The sequence below is a fragment of the Balaenoptera musculus genome, chromosome 1 (assembly GCF_009873245.2).
Source record: "Balaenoptera musculus isolate JJ_BM4_2016_0621 chromosome 1, mBalMus1.pri.v3, whole genome shotgun sequence".
NCBI lineage: Eukaryota > Metazoa > Chordata > Mammalia > Artiodactyla > Balaenopteridae > Balaenoptera > Balaenoptera musculus.
Genome location: NC_045785.1, coordinates 140244745 through 140265816, shown reverse-complemented (window position 1 = coordinate 140265816; position 21072 = coordinate 140244745). Strand labels below are relative to the sequence as shown.

Here is a 21072-nt window from a genome sequence, read left to right as displayed (position 1 = left end):
GACCGAACCAAACTGGGCGGGGGAGAAGGGTGGGTGGGGCGGGGCCAGCGGTGGGCGGGGCCGCGAGCGCTATATTGCTGTGCTCGCCCTTCATTTGCCGACGCTTTCCAGCCGGAAGCGTCGGGGAGGCGTTGGCGGCGGCTACGGCAGCGGCGCACGTGGTGACGTGCGAAGGGGTGAGGCGCTAGCTGGCGGCAGCGGCGGGGGCAGTGTCTCCGGGACGCGCGTGGAGGTCGGTAGCTCGGGGCTGCTGGGCACAGTTTCGCTGCCTGCGGCTTCAGCGCCGCTGTGCCAGCGAGCGAGCGAGAGAGTCCCCGCGAATTTCCGGTGCGCTCCCCTTCCTCGCAGCCTCCGCGGGCTGTCCGCTCGTCTCCCCGCTCGGTCGCTCCCTCCTCGGTGGCCTCGAGGCGCTTTCCGTTGGGCCGATTCCCGCCCGCTTCCTCCTGCTCCCCTTTGAAGCTCCAGAGATGAGTTTTTCCATCTCTTCAGAGATGAACCAGGTAATACGCGCTGGTCCCATCGACGGTGGAGGAGGAAGAGGGCGCAGCCAGACTGCGAACTGGGGGATGGCGCGGGCGGCTGGGGTCAGGGTGTGAGGCGCGGAGCGGTGCCGGGTGCCGGGAGGAGGACGCCCCAAGCCGCGGCTGCCTCCGTCGCCGTCGCTCTCTGGGGGCGAGGAGCCGCAGCCGAGCGGCCCTCGCGCTCCCGGTGCTGCTGTGGTTGCCGGATCGCGTTAGCGGCCAAGGGCGGGCGCGGGCCGCCTCGGAGAGCGCTGGAGTCGAGGAAGCAGGGCGTGAGGAACGAGAAGTTTTTGCACGAGGGGTCCTCGGGGACCTGGGTCAAGAGGCCGCGCGCGGGCCAGGGACGACCTCCCGGAAGGAGGGCGCGGGAATCTCCGTTCCTGCTGTCAGGAACCGATGCCTAGTGTTGGGGTCGGCCCGGGGTCTGGACTCTCTTCCGTGAGCCTTCCCAGGACCCGGCGAGTGTGGGCGGGGAGCTGGCCCAGGGCCCCATCGGTACCCCGGGCCTGGGGTAGGGTGGCACCGCGCCCCTGATCGCCGTGGGCCGCGGGGTCCTTTGTTCCCGCTCCACGTTGCCCGCTTTTCTTGCCAAGCGCGGGGAGAAGGGGGCGGGAGGAGGGAGGAAGGGAGCGGCTGCCCTGACGTGTCGCGCTGAATGACTGCGGGGCTGGCCAATCCCGGGCGGGGGTGTGCAGACGCTGGGCGCTCTGCCTCCCAGCCTTCGGAGTGGGCTCCCGCCCCGCCGCGCGGGGATGAAGGCCTGGGACTGCAGGACTCTCCAGTCACTCTGGGGCGCTCGCCACTTTGTTTTTGCCAAAGAAAATCGGCAGAGAGGTTTGCTCTTTTCCCGTCCTTCTGCGCATCTTGCAAAGGGACTCTGGTTGTAAGCTCATGATGGTAGGAAGGTAGCACGCAGTATCAGATTGAGGATTGACCGTAGGGAAACTTGAACCACAAATACTTTAGAAATAGATTTACTTTTTCCCCAGTACAAAGTAGACAGATCTATTGTTTGAGGCCGCTGACGTTTGAAAAACTAGATAAGTAGAAATCAGAGGCCTAAAGGGTTTATTTTTGTTTCCCTAATGTCTGCTGTCAGTCATAGAGGATTAGAACACCCTGGCGTCAAGCTGTTCTTTGAGAACTTGCGTGTGGTGATCTTCTGTCTAGTAGTAAATAACAACCCTGTAAGCATAGTACTACTCTAAACAGTTCAACAAGTACAGCATGGACTAGACTATCAGAGACAATATTTTCTTTTAATAATTCTAGCACTGGTGGTTGTTTAAGGATAACAGTATACTGATGAGTAGCTTTAGGCATAATCATGCCAAAACTTCTGTCTGAAAGATGCTGAAGGAGCAGTTATTCTTTGTATATCTGGAGATGAGGTGTACGCTGACTGTTTAGAATTGGATTGAGAATACTATAATTTAATACCAGCTGGCAGGCTACTCGTCAAATGTCTATAATTTGGTAGTGAGAGGTAAAACTGGACTAACATCACTGACCTAAAGGAGACCCAGAATGGTTTTTCCTCTGTGTTTTCCTAATAGATGAAATCTCTATCATTAGTTAATATTAATTATCTTAATTTGCAGTTCTGTTTTTCTGGCTTTTCCCCCCAAAACAAAGTGTTCCAGGTTTTGGTTTTAGTTTTAAATTCGTGTCTTTTTTGGCTACTTATTGGGCTGGCCGAAAAGCTCATACGGGTGAAGGTACAGAAAAATCCGAACGAACTTTTTGGCCACCCCAATACTTTGGAGTGGGGTTTTGTTTTTTCTCGATTGAAGGATATTTTAGGTGGCAATCGAATGTGTTTTGCAGATAAGTGTTGCGTGTTTTTTTTTTTTTAATGCAAAATGTTTTCCTGTTGGGGAACTCTCTTAATCATTGATATTAAGATGAAGTACCCCTAAAAATCATTTCATTGACTTTTCAACAGTATGATTGTATAGTCAAATCTACAAGAAGGTTGGGGAGCCTCCTACCGTGTGCTAGAGAGTGTAAACGGAGGAATTAATGAATAAGGGAGGATTTCTGAGTTTTTGTTAGAACCACAGAAAGTACATGATTATATTTACTTGTAAACTTCAATTACCGCCTTGTAAATGATTTATAAACCGATCCGTCGCTCACTATCCTTACACTTTTCCTATCAACCTGGATGCCCAACAGGTACCTCAGCCTTATAATGTCCCAAAGCAAACTCCTCTTTTCCTTCCCAACTTTAAGCATGCAGCAAACTAAAAATGTCTCTATTATGCTTTTTGGAATTCTAATTTTGATATTGATGCCACATATCTACTCTAAAATATCCTTATTACCAGTTAGGATAAGCAAGGGTTATAAATAATTTCCCTGCATCCATGTTTTACCCATTCCTCCAGACCATCCCCTATATTTCTGCGAGTGTCCTATGCCTCTGTGCTAAAAATTCTGCTCTGTTTAAACCTTAATGTTGATCTCTTTTACTTCCTCTCCTACCGTTTACCATATGCATCCTGCAAACTACAGTCTATTTAAACAGAGATCGCTGCAGTTTCTGGAATATGTGTGCTTTCATACCTTTTTCCCCTTTTGTTTGCACTGTTTTCGCTGCTTGGTTTGTCTTTCTGATTGGTCTGTGGAGTGTTCAAGGCTGGGGAGTGGAGTTAACGCCATTGTGTCATGAGCATCCCATTCCAGACTGTGCCTGCCATATGTTTGGAGCCATACATGTTTGTGGGATATAAGAATTACAGAACAGTGAGGTTAAAAGCATGGAGTGAGGGAGTGAGTTTGGTGAGTTTTGATATAGATGGATCGTTTCAGACATTGGGAATCTATAACTTCTGGTTTTTAAAAGATTCATTGACTTACTTTGTATTATAAAGTCTGTCCTTTAAAAATGGAGTTAGTTACTATTTTGTGAGTTGGCTACGCTCAAAAGATTGCCTTGAAACTTAAATAATACTTGTAATTTGCCTTGAGGTTTTAAGGATTCTTTGAAAGTTTGATAACATTTTATCTTGCTCTTACTGAAGGCCCAAGAAGAATTTGGGGGCAGGTCATATTGTGCCTGCATTTTTTACAGCTCCTTGATAAGGCTTACTGAATTGTTTTTGGGTTCAGCTGATCTTTTGGCGGGCTGTGGTAACATGTGAACTTCTGGGTTTTACTAAAGCAATTTAATTACTCATTTATGAGTCGTCTGTATCCCTTTTCTTGCACTGGCCATATTAAGAAACTGAAGACTGTTTACCAGAATATATTGCATTTGATCTCAGTTTTAATTTTAAAAGTGGATTAGTCGAATGTGTTTTTAAAATATCAAATAAAATTCTAAATTTTATAATTTTATGTAAGCCTGGGATGTTGGGGCTTTTGGTTTGGCTTTTCAAAGATAAAAAATTCTCCCCACATTTTTATTCCATCAGTTATTGAGCTTGAGTTTCATAGACCAAACTGAGATCTATGACTCTTTGGAATGGCTTAAAACTCAATTTGTCCACACTAACTTTAGTGAAAGTGAATGTGAACTTTGAAAGACATGGTTTTGCAAGCAGAAGTTGAGGTGACCTCCTCCAACTTGGGGGTGGGTGAGAGTAGGGGCATATAGTATATGAGGACGGTAATTAAATAAAGTTTGTTGCATTAACTTAAATGCCGAGTGGACTTGGGCTAGCTTTTAAAATCAAGTAGGGTTATACGGATCAGCAGACGTTAGAGATTAGGTTCATGTTAAGACCTTGCTGTACGAGAAAATCATCGAGTACTAATGTGGTAGCACTCACTCTGTGGCAAAACTAATAATATTGTACAAATTTGTATGGCAAGAGTTGCTCCAAAAATTCTCCAGTATTTTCTCCCAGAGGACTGAAGTGATTTTAACCATCCAGGTTTTTGTTGTTCTTGTTGTTTTCCAAAATAAATTTAAGGTAGAACTTTCAATTTATCAAATACACCCACAGAGATACTGTGAGTTTGGTTCTGGGCCACTGTGGTAAAGCGAGTCACGCCAATTTTTTGGTTTCTCAGTGCACATAAAAGTTATGTTTCTACTCTACTGGAGTCTATTAAGTGTCCAAAGCATTATGTCTTTAAAAATAACATACATACCTTAGTTTAAAAATACTTTATTGCTAAAAAATGCTGACCATCAGCTGGCAACTCAGGGTTGCCACAGACTTTCAATTTGCAAAAAAAAAAAAAAAAAAGGTAGTATTTGTGAAGCACAAAAAGTGAAGTGCAGTAAAACGAGGTATGTCAATATATAGATGCCATTTTTATTCTTGGTAAGATCAAGGCTAGTTTACAAATAAATACTGAATAAAACTGGTCAAAGTTTAAAATACTTATAAATCTCCCTTTGTTTTTGGTTTTTCAGAGGGCATACATTTTAATCACATCCAACATAACTTGCATGGAGGGGTCCCCCCCTTTCACCCTTGCATAGACTTTCCCAACTTGAGCTAGGTCTTGGCTGAAAATGTTTGAAGGTTTCTTTTGGATAGTGTGTTCTCTCTGTACATAGAATTGTGTGTTACTTGGAAAACATTTGTTTTGTTAGAACTGGTTTGTTAAGAAAAGCTGAATTAACTAATCTGGATGCAAGTGTAGAGCAGAGGAAATCAATATTACATAAAGGTATGAAATAGTTTCATTGCAGGAGGAAGCATTGACAGTAGTCCCAACCTGAGTCAGAGTACTCAGGTTTCCTTGAAATAAAACCTAAGCTATGGAGAAACCAGTGAAGGCATACGGGATACAGATTGTGCATGTGTTGTTGCACTTAATACAATAGTTTGTTGAAATGGAACTGGACTAGCCTTCAAGTGGGTTCTGGGGTAAAGGGACCATTCACATTAGCATAACTGTTAGATTTAGAATTGTGGGCTTGATTGATATATAAGGAAAATACAGGTGATTTGAAGATGTCTATTTTAAAAAGTATGCACATCTTTCAAATAATTTCTTACTTAGTTCTGGTTTGCTGAATTAGTGGTGTAAGAGCAGTTCAGATGATTAAAAAATAAGTACCATCTGACTCTGACACTTTTAGTTAATGACATGTGAAAATGGGGGGAGGACTGAATGGGATTTCCCTCAAGATTTGATTTGAACCAGAATTGTTCCGTTGGTAGTTTATTACTGTATATAAGAAAAATGATCATACAGAGCACAGACATCAATATTTCCCTTTTTGTTTATTTAGTTCATTTCAACAAATTACTCATCTTTATATTCAGGTTTCTAGGCTAGTTGTTTTGGTGGGGGGAGATGGGAAGGATACAAAGATAAAGAAAACAGAGGCTCTGCCTTCAAGAGGCCTTGAATCAAGGAAGATAAGCCAGAACAGACCAGCTGGAAGATCACACATACACACTTTCAGAGAGGGTTCAGTATGTGGAGGATGGGGAGAAACTACTCAGCTGAAGGGATTTGGCAGGGGCTCTGGAGGTAAGATTTCAGCGGGCAGAGGTTGGGTTAAGGGTATTCCAAGAAAAGGAAACTTGAAGTTACAGAGGTGGGCAAGTACAGAGAAACAGTATATCTGGTTTGACTGTAACATTGTATACATGTCGGGGAATAATGATGGTTGCTTGCTGGCTGGTAAAAACACAGACAGAACACATGTTTGTATATTAGTTGGACTCTAATAGTAAATAATATTAGAATTAACCAATATTTATATTTTCCTCTAATTTTGTGCTTGTGTATCTCACTTAAATGGTAAAAGTTACTAGCTCCTTCTGGGGAGGGATTTTATTTTTTTTAATCACCTGAGTGGTTGCAGGTTAAATGAAAATGCTTATGTATAGTTGTATTTTGTGTTATTTTCTGTATTGTGCCATTTACCTCAAAATGTCTTCAAGATCAGGACTTTGCATGATCTGATCTACCTAGATCAATGGCAGTCTTTGATCATTCTGAATATCCAACAATTGTCATTATTACAGATTATGATGCATGATTATCACAGAAGAAGTTCGTGTCTATAGCTTTAAAGGACTTGATTACATCATTTTCAAGCCTGATAGTTTTGGAATCACCCATTAGAGCTTCAGACACCTCTGCCTTCACTTCAGCCACCTGTCTTCATACCTCAACGAAGCGCTGAGTTTCCTTTGTCCTTGGATTATTTAAAACACCCCGGAAAAAAAAAAAAAAAAAAAACACCCCGGAAATACATTTCTCACCAGTATAGTAGGTAAGTGGATAGTCAGTGCCCAGTGCACACATTTTTTTTTTTTCTGAAGACTGTGCCAAGTACACTAACAGCCTTTGATAATATTTTTAAAAGGCGAAGTCAGTAATATTCGTAGAAAAATTTTTTTTCCTATTTTTTCCTTTCTATAAACTATTTTAAACTTAAATGAATCAGTTACTTCAAACTGAAATCTTCTAGTACCACTTTTTAATGATGCATTTTGTGTAGCCATTAGTCACTTGTTCACAAGAAACGGTGAAATGGAAAATTTTTTAAAGAACATACATTTCTATCTTGTGTGTTTATGAGATAAGTAATTTAAAATATATGAAACTTGCAAAGGGAACAGAATTTTTAAAATATTTTTATTTTATTGGCGTATAGTTGATTTACAATGTTGTGTTAGTTTCAGGTGTACAGCAAAGTGATTCAGTTATACATATACATGTACATATACAGTTATACATATATTGATTCTTTTTTAGCTTCTTTTCTCACATAGGTTATCACAGAATATTGAGTAGAGCAAAGGGAACAGAATGTAAGTTAGTCTTATATATCAGTGAATAAAGGAATGACTGCAGCCCCAGCCAAGGAATCTATATGTGATGACCACTTCACATCTTTCCAGGCTTTTCAGTTGCTTGTTATATGGGTTTGGGCAGGGCTGGGTTTACATTTTTTTTCCCCTTCACAACGAGTGTACTAATAGGAATAGAAACCTGGCCAAAATTGCTGGGACACCATAACACTACTGTATGAATCCTTGAAAAGACTTAGGACCAACGTATAGGGGTACAAAGGCTTAGACGTTCAGTGCCAGTGGTGTTTTAGCAATGTTTTTGTATGATAAAATTTTTATGTGTTGTTGATAAGATGAAATTTGAAAATTAAAGATACTGCATTACTCTTTAAAATGTTATAAAAATCACCATTCATAAGTAAAAGTAACTTGGCTTTCTTTCTACCCTTTAGCCAAATTATAAGGAAAAATGATTCCCAATGGATATTTAATGTTTGAAGACGAAAATTTCATTGAGTCTTCTGTTGCCAAATTAAATGCCCTGAGGAAAAGTGGCCAGTTCTGTGATGTTCGACTTCAGGTATTTAAAACGTAATTGGAAACTTACAGAATTGATCTTTCATTACTAAAAACCATATGTTCTTGGATTGGCTTGTTTTGTTTTCCATAGGAGGCATTTAATGAAATAAGTTTAAAAAAGAATGCTTTACCCAGAAATGTAAGATGAAGGATACGATGTAGTAATTAGCTAGAGAAATACATAGTCCACAATGCTTCTAATGTTAATTCCTCACTTTGCAGGTCTGTGGCCATGAGATGTTAGCTCACAGAGCAGTCCTGGCTTGCTGCAGTCCCTATTTATTTGAAATCTTTAATAATGATAGTGATCCTCACCGAGTTTCTCATGTTAAGTTTGATGATCTCAATCCGGAAGCTGTGGAAGTCTTGTTGAATTATGCCTACACTGCTCAGTAAGTTCTCTGAAGTACATCATATAACTAGGGAATGAAATTCCAAGTCCCTCTAAATTTATTTAAATTAAGTATCTGTGTTTCAAGGCCTTGGTATGATAAATGATAAAGAACCTTTTTTCTAATAGGTTGAAAGCCGATAAGGAATTAGTCAAAGACGTTTATTCTGCAGCAAAAAAGCTGAAGATGGACCGAGTAAAGCAGGTAGAGTAACAGAAGTAATATACAAGGAGTACTGTTACTAGGGGGTCTTATTTTATATGATTAGTGTGTACAATTTGTTATAAGACATCTGTTGGACTCAAGAACTTGGAAATGTCCCTTTTTTTCCCCTAGAGAACCGAATATGTATGTAATTTTAACTGTTTAGCCAGTGTCACACAGCAGGGTCACACTTCCTCTCAGATAATTCAACCTACAATCTTGCTCTTTCAATAGTCTTCTCTGGCAGGGTAAGTCTTGATTTTCTCAGTTAATCATATAACTCATATCCTTAATTCTCCGTTCTTCTACACTTCTCGGTTGTTCTTTAGAAGTATTCTTTCTAGAATTTAATGCCACTGAGAAGTGCTTAATAATTTACAGGGAAAAAGGCATTTAATCCTCTAATGTGGGAGTCAGAAAACTGCAGGCCTGAGGCCAGCTGCCTGTTTTTATAACATCTTATTGTAACATAGCTTTCATTTACACACGGTCTGTGGCTGCTTTCTACCTGCCGTGACAGAGTTGAGTAGTTGTGAGAAAGTACGGCCCACAAGCCTAAAAACTTACTGTCTGGCCCTTTGAGAAGAAGTTTGCTAACCCCCTCACTCTGCTTAAAAATCCTTTTGTGGTCATAGCACACGTCCCTCAGGTTAGAATTCCAGGCTCTCCCTACTATAGTTGTTATTCTTCCAAAACTATTTCCTGATTGTCTTATCTTTTTTTCTGGCCAAACTAAATTGTTGCAGCATCTTCCTTAGTTCCTATGTGCATTCAACGTCATCTCCCCTGTAGAGCCCCATTCAGATTACTGCCTTTATGAAGCCTTATCTATCATTCTAGTTGGAAATACTTGTCTGAACATTTCATGTGCCTTTTCACAGCATTTCAAGTTTGTTGCATTTTTCCTTAAACATCCTATGTATTTGAATGGCATTCTTTGATGTTTATCGTTTGTATACATGTATTCTTCCTACTGTTAAACTTGTTCTAGGGCAGTGATTTTTGGTTAATCTTTATATATTCACATAGTACTTACACACTGAGTATTAAATATTTGTTAAATAAAATGTATGTAAATGTTGGCACTCGTGTATTTCTTTTCCAAGGTTTGTGGTGATTATTTACTATCTAGAATGGATGTTACCAGCTGCATCTCTTACCGAAATTTTGCAAGTTGTATGGGAGACTCCCGTTTGTTGAATAAGGTTGATGCTTATATTCAGGAGCATTTGTTACAAATTTCAGAAGAGGAAGAGTTTCTTAAACTTCCACGGCTAAAGGTAAAATCTATAAAGATGAAAGATGTAAAGGTTAAATAAAGAGATACATACTACTTAGTTCCAGGAATGTAATCTTTCTCCATGTTTCAAGCAAGTGAGTAATGGTTATGAAAAAGACAATACATTGAAACCATACGGTTATTTTTAGCAGTGTAATGGTTTTCTGCCTACCAGTTTGTTTACTTTCTTTTCTTTTTCTTCTCTTTTTTTTTTTTTTTGGCCACTGGTTTCCGTAAAAATTAGAGTAAACGTATGGAGTACAGTTGGGCATCTATGACCGCTTTATTATGAAATTGAGAATTAGAGACTCAACACTGATCCATGTGTCTTTGTTTTTTCCCAACTCTAGTTGGAGGTAATGCTTGAAGATAATGTTTGCTTGCCCAGCAATGGCAAATTGTACACAAAGGTAATCAACTGGGTGCAGCGTAGCATCTGGGAGAATGGAGACAGTCTGGAAGAGCTGATGGAAGAGGTTAGTTTTAAAGTAAATGGGATTCAACAATTATTAAAAATTATTTTGCTATAACATGAAGGATTCCCTTTCACTTTTATTTTATAACCATGACCCTAAAGAATTTAAATTTTGCTATAGGTACCCCTAAGCTGAGAAACAGGGGGGGTGTCCAGGTGAGCTGAATGAACTGTTCAGTTTGGTCTTCTGCTTTTCTTTTTTTATTTCTTTGCTTATTATGTGCTGTTAACTTTCTTTAAAGTAGCATGTAATTTGCTTTAGAAATGGGAGGTGGTACTGAAATTTTCTGTAGATTCTTAATTTTTCTTCACAGGTTTTTGCTTTAAATTGACAAGTAGGTAAAAGCTTCTAATGGTTGTTCCTCCCCATTGATTTATCTCCCCATAGGTTTATTAACAAAACTAGGATACCCAAGACTGAAGAAACAAGAAGAATCCTCAAGTGTATTGACACGTAAAGAAGCAGCAGTCCTGCCCCAGTTCTCCTAAGAAAAATCCGCTGTGGGCAGAGAACGATGATGATTTAATGGTGTTTACTCCTTTACAGGATTCTTATCTTTAAAGCTTTGTGTTTTTCAATGGTGTTGTTCATACATATAGTCACTCACTTAACTTGGGCTACTTTTTGAAAAGTGCACAAGAAAAAATTGACGGAGAAATGGTGGGAATTAAACATGCAGATGGAACAGTGGAGTGACCTTGAGTTTATCCCTCCACTTAAGCCTTTCGGATTCACTAAAGGCTTACCAAACCTGTTAGCCCTTTAAAAACACAGTTATCATTATGCTCTAAAAAGGCTAACAGGTGATTTTTAAATTCTATATGGTTTCCCACTTGAAAATCAGATGCATTAGCCATATGTTTGCATCTGTTAAGGGAGGTGTCTCTGTAGCTTGTTTGAATTTTTGCACTTGTTTTTTATCTGTTTTTCTTGACATTGCTTGCGCAGGACAGAAATATGTTTATGCACATTAGACCACTTACTCTTCAAAGGTGTAAACCAAGTATTTTATTATAAATATGTATATTCTTTAAGAGCCTATATATTGTACTAGTGCCTTTTTTTCTTAATGCTGTACCATAGAAGCTATGAAAAAACGAAGATTTCTTTCAAGCCAACCAAGCCAAGGACTCTTCAGCCAGTATTAGAAGATTCTGTATCTTATTTTTGTTTTTTAAATTTTTACCACCATGACATGTATTTTCTTTACTTTGGGATCCTGCCAGAGTAAGATGTCAAGAAGCTCAAGAAGCACACTGGAGGTTACCTTGAGGCGTTTGTGTGATCTGCATACTAGTGGAGTAGCCGTGGAGACAGTAGCCACATGGGTGTTCTGTTGCTGTTTTGCAGGTTCAAACCTTGTACTACTCAGCTGATCACAAGCTGCTTGATGGGAACCTACTAGATGGACAGGCTGAGGTGTTTGGCAGTGATGATGACCACATTCAGTTTGTGCAGGTATACATTGCACATCTGAGGTAACCTCAGGTTAAAATTTGCTTAGAGCATTTTATAGTAGACTGAAATTTTCCTTTAATAAAGGAAAGTGGAAGAACTTCATTGGTATAACTGGACAGAAACATTTGTGGGAGAAAACAAGCATACCTTTCATACCATTACTACCATTTTTGCCACATGGAAAGAAATTAACGAGAACAAAGTAGGAAACCCCACTTAGATTTTTTTCTCAATCAAATAGGATTTACAAGTAGTAAGAAAAAGGGCCAATAAGATGAAGCAAAATAGAAATTATTTGTTATTTTGGTCAGATTATAAAAAATAGTTGTTTGTAATGGGAATGACTGTTAGACCCAATTTTTTAAAAAAAAATCTCAGGTATAAACTTTTTTAGTTTATGGGTAAATAACATTAGAGAAAAGAATGCAAATCATAGATGTCACATAGTGAACCCACTGGTTTAAACACTACCTGGGTCAAGAAGAGAGTTCTAGCATTCTGGAAGCCTTCCTCTTGCCCCCTTCCCAGTCACTGCCCTACACTACCCCAAAGGAAGCCATTATATCCCAACTTCTGAAGCATTAGATTAGTTTGCCTGTGTTTGAAATTTATGTAAATGGTTATACAATATGTATTCTTTGTGTTTGGCCTTTAGCTTAACATTGTATTTGTCAGGGATAACTATAAAGTAGGCTGAGTCGACCCAAGTTAATGGGTGTTTTCCTTTAATAATTAGAAGGTAAATGATAGACTCGGAAATAACGTGTATGGTGATACTATCAGGTGTTCTGTGTCAATAGTGGCTGAATATTTTTATTTTCACAAAAAGCTTTTGGGGCTGAGTTAGTTGAGAATTTTGTTCATGTTTGTGCATTTTGAACATTGAGGATATTTTCCCTCTTATCTCTAAACATCTCTAAACTGTAAGTTAATGGTTTTTTAAAGTACTCTTTCAACAAGCAGCGGTTGAGTGCCTGATAAGTGGCAGGCCGTGATGTTAGGTAAGAGGGCCCAAAAATGCGTAAGAGACAGTTTCTGCTTCCGGGACGTTACAGGAGTAGGTAAAACAGAACAGACTTATACAAATTACCTACGGAAGACATTAAGGGGAGGGTGGAACCAAAAGGAGAAAAACTAGTGAAATTTCACAAAGGAGGCAACATTTGAGCCATCTGAGGATGTGGAAGAGTTTGCATAGCAGATAGAGGTGTGTCAGATAGCAAAGGATACCTGTGAAAGGCTGATACTCTTGGAATTGCAGGTCACATGACGGGGAGAGTAGGTAAATAACATCTGATCGGGGATCATACTTTATTCTACAAGTAGTGTGGGACTTTCAAAGAATTTTAGACAAGGGAGTAGAGTGATCTGAACAGATATATTTCACAACTTTAATAATAGTGAAAAACTGGGCAAGAGTCCAACAATAGGGGGATTGGTTAAATTATGGTATTTCCATACAGCAGAGATCTATATGTTCATCATCATATTTTAGACAGATAGTTAACTATCAGGTGGCAGTCTCTGGGTCATGGGATTCCAGCTGATTTGAGGAGTTTGTTTGTTTGTTTGTTTGTCTTACTTTACTAAATGCATCGAACCCTTCTATTTTTATGACCAGGTACAGAGGGTAGATTAAAGCTTGTGAGACCAATTTGTAGACTATTACAAGCAGTAGTTCAGGTGAAAAGATGAGGGGCTTGATCTAAGGACGAGAAGGGGAAAGGGTGGACTCTAGACATTTATAGTTACAAAGGTCCTTAGTGATTGTTTAGATTAGGAGAATTAAGGAAACGAAGAATTTGAGGGTGAGTAGGATTCTGACCTGTGTGACTTATTCCAGGGAAGTGCCATGAATAGAGATGATGAAGTAAAAAGGATGAGGAAACACACTAAGCTTCAGGAAGAGAAAAAGTTGAGAAGGCACCATTGGAATCAAATTGTGTTGTACAAGCTAGCTAACATAGGAGAAGAAAGTTTGAAGGAGGACTAGATTGTTAACTGTGTCCAATCATCCTCTGGGAGGTCATGTAAAAGAAGATTAGGGATATCTCTTCTACATTGGTTTTAGGAAGCCGCTTTGTAACCTTTAGTGGGTATAATTTCCAGAGAGCATTAAGGTTAAGAAACGCTTAGCTTGAGAAGTGATGGTGGCTGAAAAAGAAAGAGCTACCAGGGACCACCCCTTGGGGAGGTCAGAGGCAAAGAAAGTGTGGGCCAGTGGGTGGGCTGAGTGGGAGGAGTTGATAGGGTAAAGTTTGAAAATAAAGGAGAGTAAAGAATTAGGTTTGAAAATGTTCTGGAAGGAACATAAAAGAGTTAACCAGCATTTCTATATAAGGCTTGTTAGTTACATAACACTAAGTAGTCTTCATTATTACTGTGCTTTTTTTTTCACATTTGATTTTCTCTCAATTAAAGCCATACATGAGAACAGTTTTCTTACTACAGTAAAAGCTCTTAATCAAGCATCATCAACTTGTGTTACTTTGGATCCCTTCTTCCCACAGATTGGGATAGGGTTTTATGTACCTTGTAATTCCTAGTGGCACAGGACACACAGACTATCATAGCATGAAAGAGTGGCTTTAAACTCAGAATTCCTAATCCTTATTTTTCTTGCATTGCCTTAGGCAATGCATATTTTCTCTCTTATTTTCAGTATTTTTACCTATAAAATGGAGAGATATATTGCCCTTACTGGATTAAAAGAAACAGTGTGAATAAAGTGCCTAATAATACCTAGGTATATAATAAATGTCTAAATGGAATGTAATTATAACCATTAGCATGGTACATTCTCCTTTTCTCAAAATAGCCTACTGAAGCTATGACCACATTTGCTGAATTGCTTACACCAAACTTGATAGTTTTTTCACAGCTTCAAGTAGCTACCAAAATCTTTTTCTCTATTGTTTCATGGCCTTTTTCTTCCACTCGAAACAGAAATTTCCATTAGAGATTCTATCTACCCATGAGGCTGTGGCCCTGGGGATCAAAATAAGTGGATGAGCAAACTTGGCCAGGTACTGAAGGTGGTACCTATTCATTCAGCAGGCAGTTCCTACCAGGGTAATCTTGACTCTTCTAATGCCATGTGATCATATCCTTTGGAAGTGTCAAGAGCTAAAGTAATTGGAAGAAAACCATCAAAGGGAACTCATACACGAGGGCACAATGTAATCTTCTCACAGCCATTTGAAAATTTGCAGCTTTGCCCATTTCTCCCTCTTTTATGTTCTCGTGTATTCCTTTAAAAATGTTTGGTTCTTTTAGTATTATTGCTTCATTAATTTCTGATTACCATTTTTACTTCTGTGTTTTGATGTCGTTTTACTTGTCTAGAAAACCACTCTATAATACCTTTAAGGTAATCCTAAAGAAATATACTTGTAAATATTTCTTGTAATTGCCACTTTTTTTCCTGTAAAATAACTTTCAGAGAGATTGGATGGATATATGTCTGCTAATATGAAGGATACCAGTACATATGATTTAGTTAAGTTTCACAGTTTCATGGAGATAGTGGGTTAAATGTATTCTCTCAGTTAATTCATGATGTTTTAGATTTATAACATTTTGGAAGATTCTATACTTAATATAAAGACTATGTGGATTATGAAGGAGGAGGTTCCATTTTTTCCTCCCTTGACTATTCTGATACTTGACCCACAACATGTTTTTTTAATTGTTGAACTTGAACTTTTTCTTGACCAGGGTAGGTGTAGTTGTTTCCTTATTAAGTGGAGATGGAAGAATGCCAGTGATGTGTGTCAGGCAGAAAGTGTTGTTTTGTGTTAAATCTAGGTGTGCTATAAATGTCATGCATAAGTGGAGGGTACTAAGGGTTTTCTCAGTGTTGTGGAATAGCTCAGGAGCAAAGGTACACCAGGTATGGTCTTTGGCTAGGTTTCTGTAGCTGCCTTTTGATTTTGCAGAAAAAGCCACCACGTGAGAATGGCCATAAGCAGATAAGTAGCAGTTCCATTGGATGTCTCTCTTCTCCAAATGCTACAATACAAAGCCCTAAGCACGAGTGGAAAATCGTTGCTTCGGAAAAGACTTCAAGTAAGTGTATTACACTTGTCAGATTGCCTTCAATTTATTTCTTTTTTAAGAAGGAGGTTTTTTGTTTGTTTTTAATTTATTTATTTTATTTATTTTTGGGGGGCTGTGTTGGGTCTTTGTTGCTGTGCATGGGCTTTCTCTAGTTGCGTCCAGTGGGGGCTACTCTTCGTTGCGGTGCGCAGGCTTCTCATTGCAGTGGCTTCTCTTGTTGAGGAGCACAGGCTCTAGGCGCGCCGGCTTCAGTAGTTGTGGCGCACGGGCTTAGTTGCTCCGCGGCATGTGGGATCTTCCTGGACCAGGGATCGGACCCATGTCCCCTGCATTGGCAGGCGGATTCTTAACCACTGCGCCACCAGGGAAGCCCTAATAAGGAGTTTTAAGTGGAACCATATAATACTTCTAAATTGATTGAGGAAAAAACTCAGAAGCAACTAAATTTGGAAAAGAGTAGCAGGTCATCCCCTGTCTGGAATCTGGAGTCCAATTCAGGATCACACAGCAACCAAAAGTAATAAAAATTGCATCTTTAAACGTGGAACTCTTGTGCTTACAGATAACACTTACTTGTGCCTGGCTGTGCTGGATGGTATTTTCTGTGTCATTTTCCTTCATGGGCGAAACAGCCCACAGAGCTCACCAACAAGTACTCCAAAACTCATTAAAAGTTTAAGCTTTGAGATGCAACCAGATGAGTTAATAGAAAAGCCCATGTCTCCTATGCAGTACGCACGATCTGGTCTGGGGACAGCAGAGATGAACGGCAAACTCATAGCTGCAGGTGAGAATAGAAGGATAAGTGACTTATCAGAAACCTTCAACTGGCTAAGACTCTGTAAGTGGACGTTTATGCTTGCTTGTGACATGCAAACTTTGGAAGACAGGGTTTGTTTAATATGCCTTCTTCTGTGGCATTCCACTTTACCACATTCTAAGAAGACAGAAATAAAAAGTCAATACTATAGTATTGCCTAGGCTTCAAGTTAATGTCTATCTCTAATTCTTAAAAAAGTATGAAGTGGGTAATTGTTCTCTCCTAATTTTCAAGTCAAGACTAAGCAATTTACTTACGCTCATAATTTTGTCATTCAGCTATTACAAGCACTTAGTTAAAACATCAACTAATGTGGCCTTATTAAGTTTGTGGACAAAGATTCTTTTTCTCATTTGTACAGATTACTTAAACCATTCTAGACCAGAAACCCTGGTCCAGTTTAATATTTTAAACATAACTTTTTGTGGTTCTTGTACCAGGTGGCTATAACAGAGAGGAGTGTCTTCGAACAGTTGAATGCTATGATCCACATACAGATCATTGGTCCTTTCTTGCTCCCATGAGGACACCAAGAGCCCGATTTCAAATGGCCGTACTCATGGTAAGTGCACTGTATTGCAGGAAGAAGCAGCCCACATTTAGCTTTTCCTAAGAACTTGAGAATGGCGGAAATATTAATCTCTCGCTTTTGGCATAGGGCCAGCTCTATGTGGTCGGTGGATCAAATGGCCACTCAGATGACCTGAGATGTGGAGAGGTGTATGATCCAAACATAGATGACTGGACTCCTATTCCAGAATTGAGAACTAACCGTTGTAATGCAGGTAATACTTCTCTGCTGAGATCATCAGTATTTAAGTATGATAATTAAGTTATCAATTTATAGCCTTATTTTATACTCACATAGGAGTGTGTGCTCTGAACGGGAAATTATACATCGTTGGTGGCTCAGATCCATATGGTCAAAAAGGACTGAAAAATTGTGATGTATTTGATCCTATAACAAAGTCATGGACAAGCTGTGCTCCTCTTAACATTCGTAAGTTGATTTTTTTTTTTTTTAAAGACCTCTGAATCAACGGTATGTGTAGTGCACACTTACAGTTTTGGGAGATAGAATAATAATTTTGGTTTGACTTGATTTTATAGGTAGACACCAGTCTGCAGTCTGTGAGCTTGGTGGTTATTTGTACATAATTGGAGGCGCAGAGTCTTGGAATTGTCTGAACACAGTAGAACGTTATAATCCTGAAAATAACACCTGGACTTTAATTGCATCCATGAATGTGGCTAGGCGAGGAGCTGGAGTGGCTGTTCTCGGCGGTGAGTGTTGGGACTTGCAGAGTTGAGGAGTAGGCAGTAGCAAGAGTCTGTTCTAAAATTCCAAGAGAATGGCAGTAATAACTATCTGCTTGTGTAATTAAGGATTCAGAAGTAGCCTTCTCTTCTGACGCAGTGGGGATTGGTGGTTTGTCTTTTAGAAATGTCTTTTCTATCACTCAGTACTGGATATACAACATAAATATATTAATTCATCTTCTTCCATAGATCATACTCATAATGCATCATCTTGGAATTTGAGTTTGTTTCTTTAGAGCAAGAATTTTAAAAAATTTGATTTGTAAAACAAAAGAAATGCAAATCATCTAAATCTAGTCTTTTCTAATTGTCTACTCCATGCCTAATTGGAAGCAAAATTTTTAGATTATTTTTAACAAGTGTTTCCAAATCATCATATATAGACACAACTTTCTTTTCACATCCATTTTATGGATTTACATAATGTTTAATTACATAATTACAGTAATGAATTCAGTTAGAATTGTTTTTAGAACAAAGCTTGTGGCTCAACTGGCAAGAGCCTAAGTGTGTAGGCACGCCAGTAAGTAGCCTACTGGCCTGCAACCTCTGGCCTACTATGAGCGTTGTCGGTTCTTTTATGGGTAAGTACATGGAGGCAGGTAGGCTAAGTGACAATCAGATGAGAAAATAATGAATTCGAGAATCCCTAATAAGGTTTTTCCTTAAGCTCCAGAGAATATTTAATGCTAACATTTTGTCTGAAAATAATTTAACTATTAACTGCCCTGCATGTACATTTGAAAATAGTCATAGTTCAGTCTGTTTCCAAGAAGAAATTTCCATGCCAAAATCATTTTATATAGTTGGAGAGCCCTAGAAAATGTTCAGTTATCTGAAACCTGCTTTCCTGTAACTTATTTTGAATCTTAGTTCTTATGCACTGGACTAATAACAAAACTTCCAGTGCACAGAACTACTCTGGTTTGCCACTTACTAGTTGCATCTCTAGGCAAGTTGTCCAACTTCTTTATTCATCATTTCTTCATCTGTGAAATGGCAGTAATAGAAACAACCACATAGAATTGTTGTGAGAATTGCACTGTAGTTAGATGGTGCCTCCCTTCCTTTAAATTGCCTGACTTACACATACAAACAGGTTCTTTTCAATTCTATTCCATTTGTATCGCCAGCTTCTAGGGAGTGCTTGCCACATTGGTAGGCATTCAATACATACTTTCTGACAGAACGAACAGGCTTTTCTACCAAGAACCACTGTTTTAGCAAAAGACCAATTTAAGGGTTTCTTTCTTAGCCTCTCTAGATGAACCTTGTCTCTTTTCTCTTTTAGGAAAACTGTTTGTAGGTGGTGGCTTTGATGGTTCTCATGCCATCAGTTGTGTGGAGATGTATGATCCAACTAGAAATGAATGGAAGATGATGGGAAACATGACTTCACCAAGGAGCAATGCTGGGATTACAACTGTAGGGAACACCATTTATGCAGTGGGAGGATTTGATGGCAATGAATTTCTGAATACGGTGGAAGTCTATAACCTTGAGTCAAATGAGTGGAGCCCCTATACCAAGATTTTCCAGTTTTAACAAATTGAAGACCCTTTCAAACTAACAGGCTTAGTGATGTAATTGTGTTAGGTAGAGGTACACTTGTGAATAAGGAGGGTGGGTGGGTATAGATGTTGCTAACAGCAACACAAAGCTTTTGCATATTGCATATTATTAAACATGCTGTACATACTTTTTGTGTTTATTGGGAAAGGAATGCAAAGATGAAGGTCTGTTTTGTGTATTTTTAGGGCTACTTTGGTTATTTTACTTTTTTGGAAGTTGATATTGTAAAAGAATAAACCAAGAATTGATTGGGCACATCATTTCAAGAAGTCCCCTCTCCTCCACATTTGTTTGCCAATTTGCACATTAAATGACTCTTCCCTCAAATGTGTATTATGGGGCAAGAGAGGTAGGGTTTTAAGATATAGGCAGTTGGGTTTTTTAAAGGCCCTTTTTCAATAACTGGAACACTCTATAACAAAGAGACTTATTTAACTAGATGACAATGACTATTTTTGTTTTTGTTAAAAGAAAGCTTACATGCCTACCGAGGTTTAATCTTTTATGATGGCCTTTTTATAACTTTGTATTCTCAGCAGAGTGCTTTACCTGTTGAAGTAAAATGTGGCAGGTTCAAATTACTGAAGCAGAGTGGCAGTGTTAAAAGTATGCAGTGAGGTGTTTTATACGCCCAGAATGCAAGCTTCAGAGAGCTCTTGCCTCAGCTACAATTTTTTTTTTTTTTTTTTTGTTGAGCATGCAATACCAATGTTTATTGGAATGGAGTTGCTGAACAGTAACATGGCTGTGATTTTTATTTGATACACTGTTTTTAAATACTTTGACTTCTTGGGAGTATATTTTATATAGCAAAACACTCAATATTATATTAATAACAGTAAAGAACAGTGAAGTATTTTATCTTCTAAATAATTCCTATTTTTTATTTATCATTAAAAAAACAATCCTAAATGGCAGCCCTTGACTGTAAAAAAAAAAAAAAATTACCTTAAACTGTATTGGGTTTATGAATGCAGCCTTTATCAGAACTATGTTTTTGTTCAGTTTTCCTATTCATATGGATAAATACTGGTTGGGGTGGTGACTTGGTATCTAATGTGTAATGCTACACATATAACTTACGGTGCCAAAATTAGAACATCCTAATGCTTGCTGCTGATGCAAACATATTAAAGGTACTTTGCAGGAAATCCTTGCACCTTGGGATTACTATCCAAATGTTGTTGTGTACTCATTCATTACTAAAAGTTTTGGGGGGAAAATTTTTTTTTTCAGTAAAAATGAGCTTAAGGTATTTGTGGGAAAATAGTTAACTGGCATCTTACATCTGAAATAAGGACTGATGTAAAGGGGGTTTTTTGGTTTGGTTTGGTTTGGTTTTCTCTGGGAAGACAAAGAGGCACACAGGAATCTAATGAGCCAACTGGGACAACATGACTATCTACTGGCTAACCTGGGTGAGAAGAAAATTAGGCATTTTTTTACAAATGTTCCACTGGGACTTTGACCCCTTATTTCACTCATCTATCCCACAGAGAGAACCAACAAGAAAGGAAATCAGTTCGCCTGGTGGCTGTGTAGTTCCTGACTATCACTGGTTTGGTTCTGGACTAAAACTGGGTTGGCAGATTTGAATTTGCCTAATATGATGAATATTTTTAAAATAGATCTGTATATGTTCTATTTATTTAGCACAAGGAAATAAAATTTTAGTG

The 21072-nt window shown here is 39.0% G+C and overlaps 1 protein-coding gene across 3 annotated transcripts; it reads left to right on the top strand.

Moving 5' to 3' along the window:
- Positions 1-96: 96 nt before the first annotated feature.
- Positions 97-20569, top strand: LOC118890662 (influenza virus NS1A binding protein). Of its 3 annotated transcripts, none has more exons than XM_036843792.1 (15): positions 97-232; positions 6464-6714; positions 7690-7817; positions 8039-8208; positions 8337-8412; positions 9519-9692; positions 10042-10167; positions 11518-11625; positions 15564-15693; positions 16247-16471; positions 16945-17066; positions 17163-17289; positions 17373-17504; positions 17615-17788; positions 19116-20569. In XM_036843792.1, exons 3-15 carry the CDS (start codon positions 7707-7709, stop codon positions 19367-19369), a joined length of 1929 nt encoding a protein of 642 aa, XP_036699687.1. In that variant the 5' UTR covers positions 97-232; positions 6464-6714; positions 7690-7706; the 3' UTR covers positions 19370-20569. The 3 variants fall into 3 exon arrangements, with proteins under 3 accessions (XP_036699687.1, XP_036699678.1, XP_036699697.1); XM_036843783.1 differs by having other exon boundaries at positions 100-500; XM_036843802.1 differs by having other exon boundaries at positions 105-176.
- Positions 20570-21072: the final 503 nt, after the last annotated feature.

Excerpts from the sequence above, each read along its gene's own strand:
- LOC118890662 (XM_036843792.1), top strand. The coding sequence starts at position 7,707 with ATGATTCCCAATGGATATTTAATGTTTGAAGACGAAAATTTCATTGAG. Across the intron at positions 15,694-16,246 it reads TGCTTCGGAAAAGACTTCAA|ATAACACTTACTTGTGCCTG; the intron begins GTAAGTGTATTA and ends TTGTGCTTACAG. Across the intron at positions 17,290-17,372 it reads AACTAACCGTTGTAATGCAG|GAGTGTGTGCTCTGAACGGG; the intron begins GTAATACTTCTC and ends ATACTCACATAG.